At 35.3% G+C, this 15482-nt stretch overlaps 1 protein-coding gene across 2 annotated transcripts in view; it reads right to left on the minus strand.

Moving 5' to 3' along the window:
- Positions 1-15482, minus strand: part of STT3B (STT3 oligosaccharyltransferase complex catalytic subunit B) — a 106925-nt gene that overhangs the window by 19062 nt on the left and 72381 nt on the right. For both annotated transcript variants that reach the window (XM_063662090.1, XM_054479486.2), the window contains exons 6-8: positions 4008-4106; positions 2137-2283; positions 1231-1279 (exon numbers count right to left, since the gene is read on the minus strand). In XM_063662090.1, the coding sequence (XP_063518160.1) occupies positions 1231-1279; positions 2137-2283; positions 4008-4106 (295 nt within the window). The remainder of the gene's footprint in view (positions 1-1230; positions 1280-2136; positions 2284-4007; positions 4107-15482) is intronic.

Raw genomic sequence — 15482 nt, forward strand, 5'->3', positions numbered from 1 at the left:
TTCCTTTTAGCATCATGTTGGTGTTCAAAAAGTTCATGATTTTAGAGCATTTCAGATTTTGAATACTCAACCTGTAGCAGAAATACTTTACCCAATAATTACACCTTACACAATGATAATGCCTTGCTTGACATGAAGCTGGCATGGAGGCAGGTGAAGGAAACGGAAAGGACTGAAAAAATTATTACTGAAACACCCTGAGATTCTAAAGTAGTCAATTAATTGATTACTTTATAATATAACTGCACAAGTTATATTATAATATTATAATTTTACTTTACAGTTATATATAACTGTATAATTTATTATACAGTTATATTACAAAATTACTTTATAATATAACTGCACAAGTTAACCTAGTAATTTAACCTAATCAGAATAACAGTCTACAACTTGGGTTATCCTTCAAATTCGTTAGTGATCCACAGGCTGAACTCTTGAAGTATGTGTCTAATTGTTAGTTCCAGTCATTCATGCATAATTTGCTTATGTCCTTTAATTAGACCTGGACACAAGTCCTTCTGGTATCACATCAGAAAGCATGTCTGTTCAATAAATTGTTTTTTATTGAGCCACCTGGGGAGTAACAAGACAGAACAGCAGGAACAGAGGAGGGGCATAAGTTATAATCAATAGATATTTTCTAATCTCCAGGAAAACATTTTAGAGACAAAAAGTTTTATTGAACTAGTCTAGTTCAAAACCAAATGTATTAACTCATTTTATAACAGCATTCTAAAAAAAAAAAACCACAACAGATATATATTCTCTTGTGTTTCACAGATTTAAAAAAACAAAAAAACTTAGATCAGATGGTATTAGAAAAAATTAAATTTTCTTCCTATCGATGGCAATTAAATTATAACATAGTATCCTTAAGAATTCTTAAGAATAAAAAATTATTACTAAAGATGAAAATGTTATATGTTAGGTAAAAGACAAATCAATCTTTAAATTGCACAAAGGTTACCTAAATATTACAAACAAAACAGAAACAAGGAGTTGCCCATGCAGAACAGTAATACACAACGTACATTTCATACTAAAGGTGCATTCAGAACAGGTATCATAACAAGATAAAATACAAGGAATTTAACATTTACTAAACTAGCATCTTTGGTACTTAGAAATGTTGCCCAAGAACTGAGTGAAACACTGACAAAACAGATAAAAACAAAGGAAAAGGAGTATTTCAATAAATATGATGCCAAATAACATAACTGCACTTACCCAGTATCCCACAGTGAATAAAATCTGCCACTCCATGGTGCAATGTAACCTTGGAAGGAAAAACATGGATGAAATTAATCTGCCTTATTATTTTGTAAATCTTTTATTGCCTTTATGTTTATTGCTAATTATAGATAGACAAACTAATGTTCAAAGAATTTCAGTTTTCATTTATAGGTGTCAACCTATTTCAGACAGTTGGCAGTCAGAAAAAATAAGGTAGTGATCAAATAAAAACAATATCCATAGAGAACCCATTTCCAGAGAAACACATTTGAGATAAAGTTGTAGAAAGTTTTCTAATTCTCTTAAGCTTTTAGTTGACTAATAAGGCTAAGGCATTAAACAAGACCAGATCATTTAAAAAAAATAAAATAAAGGGGGGGCAGGGGAAAGGGAGTTTCTAAATGATCTAGTCCAGTATGCCATATCCCACCAGATAAATTCAAAGATGATTTTAAACACTCACGGCTTTTACATTAATTTGACAGAATAAATTTAGAAAGAATTCAATTTGTTTCTAAGGACTGGTAAATAAAGGTTAGAGGGTAACTTAGAATCCAGAAGCAGACTGAAACTGATTCTGTTAGTAAACTGCTGAAAAGTAAGGGAGAAAGAGGGAGTGTGTGTGCATGCAAGAGAAGATGAGCATATAACAGATAAATAACAGAAGCTCTGATTTTTTTTTTCTTAGTTTGGGCCTATTCATCCAGCAAGAGAAGGATGCTTAAAAGTAGATTTATCAGAGCTTGATGCCGCAAAATTAAGATATACTATTCAAAAAAAAAAAAAAAAAAGAAAAATCACTTTGTAGTCATGCTGTTATTCAGATTTTAGAACTTTTGGCTATTTTTGTTATATTGTTTGTACAGACAATATTCACATCCTACAGGTGATAACACTTACCTGTATAAGTCAAATAGATGACACTAAGGAACACAGCACCTGCAGCTAGTGATACACCCAAAAAGAAAAGGGTCTGGAACTCTTGTTTTGTTAATCGGTCTCTCAGATACTGCAAGAAAGCATAAGCTTGCAGCAATGCAAAGACACCTAATTAAAGAAAAGGGTCATATAATCAACAAAGCAGTTTTCCAAGGTCATTTAAAAACTTTCATTTGAAAGAGCTTCTTAGAATGTCCTTGCACGATTCATATCAAAGACTAGTTATTTCATCTAGCCAACATTTCCTTTGTCAAATGACAGTTGCCTAATGAATACAACCAAAAAATTCTGTGACTTTTTTTTTTTTCTAAATGATCAGACTCCTCACACATGTACCAGACCAAAGGGGAAAAAAAAATCCCATTTGAATAATAAGCCTATTTAACACATTAAGTTCCTCCCTTTCCTCTATATTTTAGGGGGATTTTCTGGGGTGGAGGGAAGTAATTTTTAAAAATCAATGAAAAACAATTCTCCGATTTGTTTTGCTGAAGGATACAAACACTTAGGATCCGGATAATCTTGATATATAGTTACTATTTATAACTGAGTAATAAGATGTGACCTTAATTACGCATTTAGACAAGATTCTAAATTTGTATCAGGGCTCATGCCGAATTATGGCATCTTGGCATTTGAGAAACCAGCAGAAACTGGGAAGTCTCTCTCATCTTTTCTGTTTGTTCTTCCCTGAGGCAGGTCATAAAATAATTCTCTGACTTTCCTGTAAGTAGGTTATAAGATCCTCATTCCAGAGGGGTCCTTCTAATACCCAGAGGAAAAGATGAAGACACAGAAACACCAAGAAGAATATGAACAAATAGGCCTTAAGTTCTTCCCAGTCTATTGCCATTAGATCGTACTTCTCTTTGTCCAATCTTATTTCTACATGACTGTCCACTCTTCATCAAACCTAAGCATAAAAATACAGTTTCCCTGCCTTTTTAAAATTTTCACTTCTGAAGACTCTTGTGTCATGTAAAATTTATGCTTTTCTCTTGTTAATCTGTCTTTTGTTAGAGACAACAATCTTTTCTCCCCTACATTAGTAAATATAAAGGTGAGTTCTAAGATATACAAAACTAAAGGAGTAGTTGCAAAAACAGATTCTCAAAAAGTACAAAACATGATACAAAAACATTAAACATAAAACTTTAAACAAAGAGGATGTAAGAATCCTCAAGCATCTAGAAGATTAATTTTTAAAAATAAATTCAATTTTAAGGGTTGTTTTTAAAAGTCCATTTTACAATGGTTAAGTAAGTATTATCAAAGATTTAGAGTTTAGGAAATGTTGTAATGCATACGTGTAAAGACAGGTGACTGCGTATCTACATAGACATTCTATTCATTATTGTGTACACAACACTAAATATACATCTCTCTGCGTCTCAAATTACTACTTGGTCAAGTGACAACATCCATTCAGAAATCTAAGTAAAAGCATTTCATAAATTTTAAAGTGCTATATAACAGTAAGACAGTGATTCTTAACTATTCTGGGAAGATGGGGATTAATTCAGACTCCACTGAGAATCTGATAATAAAACTACAGAAATACCACCTTTGAAAGTTATATATTACTATCTATATAGTATCAGTGTACAGATGTTACAAATAAAATAACTACCCACAGACTTCCAATGGGTCATGAACCTTGCAATGAGAATGTCTGATAAAATTTTTATCTACAGATTTCCCATAATTGTGACTCAGATTACTTTGATTGTCATTGCAACAACCAAAATGATCAAAAACTGTCATCTCTTGGAAGACTGCCAATCACACGTCCACATATTCTTTAGAAGAAGGAAAATATATATTTTTCATACCTGCAGCTGCCATGTGTTCACTTGTTCTGATTGGCTGGAATCCCACAAAAGGTATCTGCATGGATAATATTAAACCCACAATGTAGAAAGTGCTATATGCTATAAAGACAAAATAGGAAACAAGGATAATTTACTACTACCATTAAGTACCTAAAACATAAATGTATATGTAAATCCTGTTTTTTAGCAAAGTATTAACTGAATTTAAGAACAGAATCTTGAAATGACTTTTATTAGATGTAAATTTGTTAACCATATGTTACAGATTCTGAATATTCTATCCATTTTTAAAAAATACTAAGTACTATATTTTGTAGATCATTACAACAGTTTGTGAGACTTGTGTTGCATTCCTTTCCCAGAAATGGAATCAAGTTTGTTTTGATCTACCATTAGTAATCGTTAATATGACTCAAGAAGCTAAGTAATATATACATAAAATTAAGTAAATACCAGTCGTATTGGCATTAATCCAAAATACACAAGACTTAATACTCATCACCACTGCCAGCATGTGTGAATACCTGCTACTGTCTCAAAAGCTCTCAAGTATTTCATACCTTTTTATTATCCCATAATACTCTTTGTATAGTACTATGAGTTAAATAAATTCATATGTCCACCAAGTTTTCTGTAATTAAAGAACTAAGTACACAGAAGTCAAGCCATTATACAGACCAGCTACTGAATTTAGCATCTAATAAAAGAAACTCACTTCTTTTCACACTAAGTATATTATAGTATTCTCGTCAATCTAAATTAAGTTTGTCAATCTAAATGGACAAGGAAACTGGGGAGGGATTTACAATTTGTGTCAAATACTTGCTTTATATTCACAGACCACTGTTAGGCAACTGATTAGAGAGAAAGTATTTGAAGTCACTGAAACCAAAAATTCAGTAGAAATAAAGCCCATCTGAAGTAAGTTAACGTAAAAACTACCCCATTTATACAGATTATACAACATTTAATAGTTTTTGGCAAATAAACTACTCTATCAAAAACAAAGATTGGGGGTATATTTAGGAATACACGTATCTGTGTATCCTATATACTGTGTAGCATAGTCTACTACACACTTTCCTCCTCACCCAACTTAGATGAGAAAGAATATTCATTTGCTTTTAAAAGAAACCCATCTAGAGAAGGAAGCTAGGGGCTACTGGTTCAAATATTAAGTTGCCTCACAATCTATACGATAAGAGATGACCACAGTGTTAGGAAGACAGTAAGAAGCTCATAAATTTAATAGGAAGGACCAAAGTAAGTAAAGTTTCCATTGACCTCAAGCTAATGGAGGACCAGATGTCTAGAAGACAACAGACATAATCCATCAGATAATGTTCCTTCCAAACACATTAATGTTGGAATGGAATTACCCTCTATGACATACCCAAACCCAAATGTAATCAAAGTTAAACAAAAATTTCCCCGTCACATGACCTGAAATGTCTACAAATTATTTTTTTAAACAAATCAGCCTGTTGAAGCCCTGATAAAGGAGAGTCACAGACGCAGGAGAGAGAAAAAAAAAAAAAAAAAAGAACCATGCATACTAAAGTGTAAAGAAAATTAAAAACTGAGAACAAGATCACTATGTAATCTTACAACTGCTTAACAGCAAGCTTCAGTTTCCTCACTATAGAATGTGGTTTGGACAAGATTTGTAGATCCCTCCCAACAATTATAAACTAAGATTCTATGATCAACAGGCCTTTCAGATATCCAGAGCTGAGAAGTTAAACCCTAGACAAACACTGAACACACAAAGGCACAACTAGAAATTGACTAGGCCTGAGAAAACCTTATGTCATTTATGTTTTTATTATAGCTAAGTCCACTTATGTTGAAACACACCAATCACTTCTGAAGCTGGATTTCTTTCTTCTAAGTACAAATAAACACTGAATGCTGTAACACTGTCACAGAATTTAGATTTAATATAAGAAATGATACAAACTGAATGAAAAAGCTCTGTTAAAAAAATTGAGGTGAAAGTCACATGACATAACCATTTTAGAGAGAACAAATTCAGGGGTATTGAGTACACTCACAAGGTTGTGCAACCACTACCCCTCTATAGTCCTAAAGAATTTTCATTACCCCAAAACAAAACCCTACACTCACTAAGCTCTTACTACTCCACATTCTCTCCTATTTCCAGCCTATGGTAACCACAAATCTGCATCTGTCTGTATGGATAATTGGTTCAATTGCAAGGTAATAGGTGTTGTTTTTGTCTTAAAGTAAAAAGTGAAAAAGTTTCCACCCTATTTATTTCCCTCTAAGTCACATTCTCCAGAAATAATCACTAGCAGGTATACGGGTACGCAAATACATATTCATTGTCATATTCATACTTTCTCTTCAAATGGAGCCACACTTTGCTTGACAATGTAAAAATTTTAGCAATCACGTTTGGTAACTATAGATGAAGTTTCCTCTTAGACATTTGCTCAAATTCATTTCCAGGCATATTTGAAAAGAGTAGACCTGAAAATACTCTCAATTCAGCACTTCCATGCTACTTCTCAGATATTTACTATCATTAGTAAAGTAGAAAACACTTTATACAGAAGCAGATGCACTAGAGTTTAAGTTAATAATAAGAGTGATGGAGAGTTCAAGAAAAAGAAAATAACAGGAAATGAAAAAGCCCAGGTGGGACTTTAACTTGTATTACTTGGTAAAACATAGGTTAATGCTAAAGATAAACTAATAGAAACAGACAAGTTTTCAACAGTATTTTACCTTGAAACTTCCTCTATCCCAATTAGTTTCATTCATACCCACTTACCAGCACCAATGGCACAAATCTGATAAACGTGGTATCTACAACAATCCAAACATAAGCATTTACTTTTAAGAGAACTGGACCCAAGTCCCTATTTTTCACATTTTTTGGATCACTGATTCTGAGATGTTTACATATTGGAGATATGTGTTTTACGTCATAACACTCTTCAGTACACGGATAGACACAGTTTGAATATCCATTATCTAAAATGCTTGGGACTAGAAGTTTTTTGGATTTTTGGAATATTTGCATTATACTTAACAGTTGAGCATACCCAAACTGGTAATGCAAAACAGGAAATGCTCCAGTGAACATTTCCTTTGAGAATAATATTGGTGCTCAGAAAGTTTTGGATTTTCAAATTAGGAGTACTCAACTTGTACTTCCATTAAATAAAGTTGAAGATTGCTTGCCAGATAATATGTCCAATACAACAAATACCTTGCTTAATACTGACTGCTCTGCTTGAATTTGTAAAATTACACATACATTGCTAGACCTCAATTTAAATCTCATTTACAAATCTACATTTTAAGACATAGAAAATAAGAAATTAGATACATTTGAGTAAAAAAAATGGTGAAGTAACTCCATTCTTAAAAATAAACAAAATCTTGGCCAGTCATGATGGCTCACACCTGTAATCCTAGCACTTTAGGAGGCTGAGGTGGGCGGATCACTTGAGGTTGGGAGTTTGAGACCAGCCTGACCAACATGGAGAAACCCCATCTCTACTAAAAATAAAAAAATTAGCTGGGCGTAGTGGCGCATGCCTGTAATCCCAGCTACTTGGGAGGCTGAGGCAGGACAATCATTTGAACTGGGGAGGCGGAGGTTGCAGTGAGCTGAGATCGCACTGCACTCCAGCCTAGGCAACAAAAGCGAAACTCCATCTCAAAATAAATAAATAAACACAATCTCCACTGCAAAATGAAAACATACGCTTTTTGCCAGACTTTGTACTACAGCATCTAATATATGTTTAGAAACTACCTCTTCAATTTATGCATTTAAACACTGAGTATGGTCAATATATTCTAAAAACAGAAAATCCCATTAAGATCAATCCTACCCTCTAAGAGTCAGATAAATTGGTAAAAATCAGAGATGTAAACAAATAACCATAATATTAGAAAGAAAGGTCCTGTGACATTTGGTGGGGGAAAGGCTCTATAAAACTTAGGATCTCTTCTCTTCTTGACATGGACATCGAAGAGGTAATTAATGTCTGGTACTGCTCTCTAGTGTTTTCAGAAGACCTCAACAAGACAAACTCATAGCCATCATTCTCTACCAATTCTCCTTCCAATGAACTCTTTAAGAACCCTGACTAAACTACTATACCCATCTATTACAATTTTCTATCCATCCATGTAAACCTACTTTTCTTACCCTTTAAGTTAGAAGAATAAAGCATTCCATCAAAGTGGTGAGCTCTAAGGAAATACATGATACCAATAGTGTTGTAAATCATTTATTACATCATGAAAATGTTACCACACTGCCATCCTGTGGATGCACAGTTACTGGCATTCATTACTGGAGATCATAATTCCAATGTGTGAGAAAAATTCCACAAAAAATTACCATTAGAAAGATATGTATATACATATACACACACATATATTATTATTCTGTTTATTCTTAACCAAAGAAAATCTCTCATCTGGGACAGATAAGTAATAATCTCAACAGAATCTAAAGATGTCTACATTCTTGGAAGTATTTTATATCCAAGGGTGGGACGAGACAGATATAGAGAAGAAATATACCATAGCCCTTGACTTAATGTGCTTAAGTGAATTATTCCATAAAAGAAAAGGCACTGAAAAGTCTGACTCAAATTCAAATGAAATTTTAAGTACTGAAGAAGTTTGCTGTTCCCCAAAGCAATCTTTAAGTACCTTCTCTCTGATAAGGCATTGCAGCTTACGTTGACAGTGCTCTTTACACTTTTAAGTTATCGTTAAACTTCTTTTTATGTAAATAAAGTTAGAAGAGGTTATGCAAATACTATATTCCCATTAACTTTAACCCATGTTAAATCACATTAGCATTTTTGAATTGCTTTGCTCTCTCTCAACCAAAACAGTATTAGTCAAAACAAACACAATGGGTAGATACTTTAAAATCCAATCAATTTTGCTTTATTATAAACAAATATGATTAAAGGCTTATGAAGGCTTTGAATACTAAAGATATTTTATTTCTTTGTAATCACTTTTGGTCACTGTGAACCCTGGTAGATATGCAGGGTAAAGAATGGTAAGAAACATGGATTAAAGAATAAAACAACAAAAATACACACAACACTGATTCTTCTTGACCAGCAGAGAAATATATGATTAACTTAACAGGCATACATAATGATAAAAATCATTTCTCTTTTCCAAGGACAATGCTCATTATAAACTATGTTGAGAATGAATCACTGAAACTTATATTTTACAAACTCCAGACTTGTAAAAGCAGCAAGAAATTACTTGTTCAAAACACTTCAGTAGAGATACTTAATCACAACATTTTTAAAACAGCAAGTGTGGCCGGGTGTGGTGGTTCATGCCTGTAATCCCAGCACTTTGGGAGTTCAAGACCAGCCTGCCCAACACGGTGAAACCCCATCTCCACTAAAAATACAAAAATTAGCCAGGCGTGGTGGCACATGCCTGTAGTCCCAGCCACTCAGGAGGCTGAGGCAGGAGAATTGCTTGAACCCAGGAGGCAGAGGTTGCAGTGAGCCGAGATGGCACCACTGCACTCCAGCCTGAGTGACAGAGTGAGACTCTGTCTCAAAACAAAACAAAACAAAAAAAACAAAATAACAAACTCAGCAAGTGTATCTTGTACTGATAACTAAAATGAAAAAAATAAAATACCAGGAAAAAACAAATCTAAACAAAGTACATCTTGGTTTAAGTTCTACCACGTGGGAACAATTCATTTAATTCTGGCAATGTTTAATGAAATAATATTAAAATATAGTGAAATTACAAATGTACTATATGTGTGGTGTGTCTGGAGACTATGAAAAACTCATGGAATATATGATAATTTTTATGTAACTTAAGAGGTGTTAGGTAATGATCCTCAGTAGCTTCTAGAGCTAAGTAGTGACTATACATAACATATCAAGAAGCAGTAAAAGACAAATATCAGCAAATTTAATTCACTCATAAAGAAGAGAGTAAAACAAACACAAAATAAAAAAAGATTTAAACTACAGGAAATCACAAATCCTGTTACCACAAGTCATGTTACCACTAAAAACGTTTTGATTCTTCTTAACACATCCTTTTCTTTCTTTCTTTCTTTTCTTGAGACAGAGTCTTTTTCTGTCGCCAGGCTGGAGTGCAGTGGCATGATCTCAGCTCACTGCAACCTCCGCCTCCCAGGTTCAAGCAACTCTCCTGCCTCGACCTCCTGAGTAGCTGGGACTACAGGTGCGTGCCACCAAGCCCAGCTAATTTTTGTATTTTTAGTAGAGATGGGGTTTCACCATGTTGGCCAGGATGGTCTCCATCTCTTGACCTCGTGATCCACCCAACTCAGCCTCCCAAAGTGCTGGGATTACAGGCATGAGCCACTGCGCCTGGCCAACACATCCTTTTCTTAATGTCGACTACTACTGTAGTAGGCTCCTAAATTCATTTAACTGATACCATGAAGAATCCATAACTACTTCTATGCAGGAGTTAATTCTTCTGGACTATGAAACACACATTTCTCAATGAGAAGAATAGACCTTTAAAGTAAATCTCACTCAGGTCTATTCTTCTAGATAATGGTTGGCCTGTAGAACATGAAGACTGTTTCTATTCACTGAAAGCCTTTTTGATCAGGCCAATGATTATTGCTACAACATAGGTGAGATCCTTGCTCTAAATATCCCGAGTTTTAATATAAGGAGATACTGGAGGACTAATCCTTGTGAACTACACAATGAGTCATATCAGCAGCACAGGTGGTGCAAGCAATACCATCTTCCCTTTGTGTTTGAACTTTCAGTTTCCCCCAACCCCAATAACCTCTAAAATATCCACTCGCAAAGCTGCAAAGAAGATCCATAAATATTGTAAACCGATCTAAGGAAAATCTCATCTCTTTCCCCCAATAACTAGCTTCAATACCTGTTACAACACTCATCTTGAAAACTCACTTTATGTAACCAACACTGAAACTTCTAATTTTAAATGAAAACCTATGGAAAAAATGGGGGCGGAAGAGTGTAGTTATTGTAGTCCCCTGTTTGCCTGTGTGCTCTTGGCTCACCTACCTTGAAGGTACAATAAACAGTAAAGGCAAAACAATTGATGCAAATAATAATATTCCATCTGTAGAAGATGGAATCTTGTCTTTATAAAACTTTATCTGCCACAAACATAAAACTGTACAGCCTCTTATTGTTTTCAATACCTTAGGATCAAAACTATCAAAACTACTTGTTTAATTACATACTGAACACCAGTGTAAATACTGGGGTGTAATCCCAAATATTTTGTGGCAATAAAATGTAGCTATATTAAATAAAATGCTGCTGGGCACAGTGATTCATGCCTGTAATCCCAACACTTTGGAAGGCTGAGGTGGAAGGATCACTTGAGCCCAGGAGTTTGAGACCACCCTGGGCAACTTAACGAGATCCCCTCTACCATTTCTACAAACAACAACAACAGCAACAACAAAAACCCCCCAAAAAACAACAAAAAACAAGAAATCAACATTTTATTTGCTATAAACCTTGTAGTATTTGACTTTTTCAACTATATACATTTATTCAATTATATACATTTGTATTAGTCTGTTCTCACACTGCTGATAAAGACATACCTGAGACTAGGCAATTTATAAAGAAAAAGAGGTTTAATGCTCACAGTTCCATGTGGCTGAGAAGGCCTCACAATCAAGGTGGCATGCAAGAGAGAAATGAAAACCAAGCGAAAGGAGTTTCCCCTTACAAAACCATCAGATCTTGTGAGAGTTATTATGCACCACCAGGAGAACAGTATGGGGAAAACCACTCCCGTGCATCATTTCCCACCAGGTCTCTCCCACAACATGTGGAAATTATGAGAACTACAATTCAAGATGAGATTTGGGTGGGGACACAGCCAAACCATACATTCTGCCCTGGCACCTCCCAAATCTCATGTCCTCACATTTCAAAACCAATCATGCCTTCCCAATAGTCCCCCAATAGTCCCAAAAGTCTTAACTCATTTCAGCATTAACACAAAAATCCACAGTCCAAAGCTCATCCGAGACAAGGCAAGTCCCTTCTGCCTATGAGCCTGTAAAATCAAAAGCAAGTGAGTTACTTCCTAGATACAATGGGGGTACAGGCACTCGATAAATACACCCAGCCCAAATGGGAGAAATGGGCCAAAATAAAGGCGCTGAAGGTCCCATGCAAGTCCAAAATCCAGCAGGGCAGTCAAATCTTAAAGCTCCAAAATGATCTCCCTTGACTCCATGTCTCACATCCAGGTCACGCTGATACAAGAGGTGGGTTTCCATAGTCTTGGGCAGCTCTGCCCCTGTGGCTTTACAGGGTACAGCCTCCCTCCTGGCTGCTTTCATGGGCTAGCATTGAGTGTCTGCAGCTTTTCCAGGCACATGGTGCAAGCTGTCAGTGAATCTACCATTCTGAGGTCTGGAAGACGGTAGCTCTCTTCTCACAGCTCCACTTGGCAGTGCCCCAGTGGGGACTTTGTATGGGGGCTTCAAGCCCACATTTCCCTTCCACACTGCCCTAGCAAAGGTTCTCTTTGAGGGCCCCACCCCTCCAGCAAAATTCTACCTGGACATCCAGGCATTTCCATACGTTCTTTGAAATCTAGGTGGATGTTCCCAAACCTCAATTCTTGACTTCTGTGCACCTGCAAGCTCAACACCATGTGGAAGCTGCCGAGACTTAGGGGTTGCAACCTCTGAAGCCATGGTCTGAGCTGTACCTTAACCCCTTTTAGCCATGGATAGAGCAGCTGGGACACAGGGCACCAAGTCCCTAGGCAAAACTCAGCAGGGAGGGCCCTAGGCCTGGCCCATGAAACCATGTTTTCCTTTAGGCCTCTGGACCTATGATAGGAGGGGCTGCTGCAAAGGTCTCTGACATGCCCTGGAGACATTTCCCCCATTGTCTTGGCATTAACAGTTGGCTCTTTGTTACTTACACATATTTCTGCAGCCTGCTTCAATTTCTCCTCAGAGAATGGGTTTTGCTTTTCTATTGCATTGTCAGGCTGCAAATTTTCCAAACTTTTATGCTATGTTTCCCTTTTAAAAATGGAATGCTTTTTAACAGTACCCAAGTCACCTTTTGAATGCTTTGCTGCTTAAAAATTTCTTCTACCAGATACCCTAAATCATCTACCTCGATTTCAAAGTTCCACAAATCTCTAGGGCAGGGGCAAAATGCCACCCATCTCTTTGTTAAAACATACCAAGAGTCACCTTTACTCCATTTCCCAAAAAGTTCCTCATCTCCATCTGAGACCATCTCAGCCTAGATTTCATTGTCCATATCATTATGAGCATTTTAGTCAAAGCCACTCAACAAGTCTCTAAGAAGTTCCAAACTTTCCCACATTTTCCTGTCTTCTCCTGAGCCCTCTAACTGTTCCAATATCTGTCTGTTACCCAGTTCCAAAGGTGCTTCCACATTTTCGGGTATCTTTTCAGCAGCCTTCCACTCTACCAGTACCAATTTACTGTATTAGTCTGTTCTCATGCTGCTGATAAAGACATACCTGAAACTGCGTAATTTATAAAGAAAAAGAGGTTTAATGGATTCACAGTTCCACGTGGCTGGGAGGCATCACAATCTTGGCAGAAGGTGAAAGGCACATCTTACATGGCAGCAGGCAAGAGAGAAATGAAAACCAAGAGAAAAGGATTTCCCCTTATAAAACCATCAGATCTTGTGAGATTTACTCACTACCATGAGAACAGTATGAGATAAACCACCCCCATGATTCAATTATCTCCCACTGGGTTCCTCCCACAACACATGGGAATTACGGGAGCTACAATTCAAGATGAAATTTGGGTGGGGACACAGCCAAACCATATCAACATTTATTATCAAATTTTAAAATTATCAAAAAAACCCACCTGTTACAGGTTATATTTTAATTGCTATTTTGTACTTTATAACACACAAGTGTTATTTCTCCATTATGTTTCTTACAACTAAAAATAGCTGAGTGAAAGTTTATTTTCACTTAAAAAAAAAAAGAAGGAACACTCCTTAGATTCACACTGGGGTTTTATCCTTTCAGTCTTAATACAGTAATCACCTCTCTTAGCCTCTTGAACTCTTTTGTCTATCTGGCTATTCCTTCATAACTTTAACATCAACAACAAAAGCAAACACTTAAATAGTATTTTTTGTGTTCATCCATTATTAAGCACCTTTCATATATTAACCTATAACTCATTAATCCTTAACAATCTGTAAGGTAACTATTATTATCTTTATTTGACCCATGAGGACATTAAGGCCTAAGGACATCAAAGGACATTAATTTGTCCAAAGTTACACAGTAGTAAGGGAACAAGAATTGAATCCTGATAGATTGGCTCTGGAGTGTGTACTTTTACCCTCAATGTCATGGCACCTTTTATTTATGGTTACATTACCACAAATTCTAAGTCTGCTTCTATACTATTCTCTCTTCTCAAGATCAAGACTTATCTCCAAAACTTTTAAAAGAACATGGTTAAAGTCCAAACTGATTTTCACAAATTTTTCCCTATTTCCATTTTGATCATATGCTATTAAATTGATTACACTGTATAATATACACTCCTTACAGGAAGGTTTTTATTCATCTTTGTATCATAATGGCTGGCAGAAAACAGTATTTATTTTTTCAACACTTAATAAATGTATGGTGAGTGAAATTTGCTTTAATTTCCTCAATAGTATGGTAGAATTAGACAAAATAAACTCCAGAGCTTCCAGCCCTTGTATCCAGGAATTTTTTTTTAATCCTGGATTTTTTACATGCAATCTTTTTAAGTTTGTTTTTTCTAAGTTAAACTAGCATTAGCTGTGTTCTGTTTACAGCTGCCAAGTATAAATGTGACTCCTAATAATTTGGCTTTACTTTTAATGTACTCAATAATTGGATTGTCTTTTCTTTATTCACAAAATACATAATGCCCATAATAATCTGTACAGAACTAAAGTAGGTAGTATGTTCATAAAACTTTAATGATGGTTCCCAGCAAATACCATCCAAAAAATACATTTTAGATATAATATGAAAAACAGCTGTTACTCTCCTTACTCAACTCACTGCAGAAAACATAGACAATGCCATAAACAAGCTGTTCTAGTGACATTTCAAAAGCATTCATCAATATTAGAAATTGATTTCTTCTCTGTGCTTAAATTACTAACCTAATCTAGTTAATGCAGCCCTTGAGGTAAAATTTCTATTTCTATAAACTAAAAACCAAGTCTTATTTATTATAAACTTAACACATACTCATTGTATGTATCTGGAAAGCAGAAATAAGTATGAAAAAAATCACTGGTAATCCTTACTGTCTGCTTTTAATTAACATTTTCCTGTGTCATCAAATACTCAAAAAGATTAAATTTAAAGGCTGCATAATATTCCATATGGCAACACTGCAATTAAAAAAATCATTCCCCTATTGGTCATTTAAGT

The sequence above is a fragment of the Pongo pygmaeus genome, chromosome 2, assembly GCF_028885625.2.
Source record: "Pongo pygmaeus isolate AG05252 chromosome 2, NHGRI_mPonPyg2-v2.0_pri, whole genome shotgun sequence".
Lineage (NCBI taxonomy): Eukaryota > Metazoa > Chordata > Mammalia > Primates > Hominidae > Pongo > Pongo pygmaeus.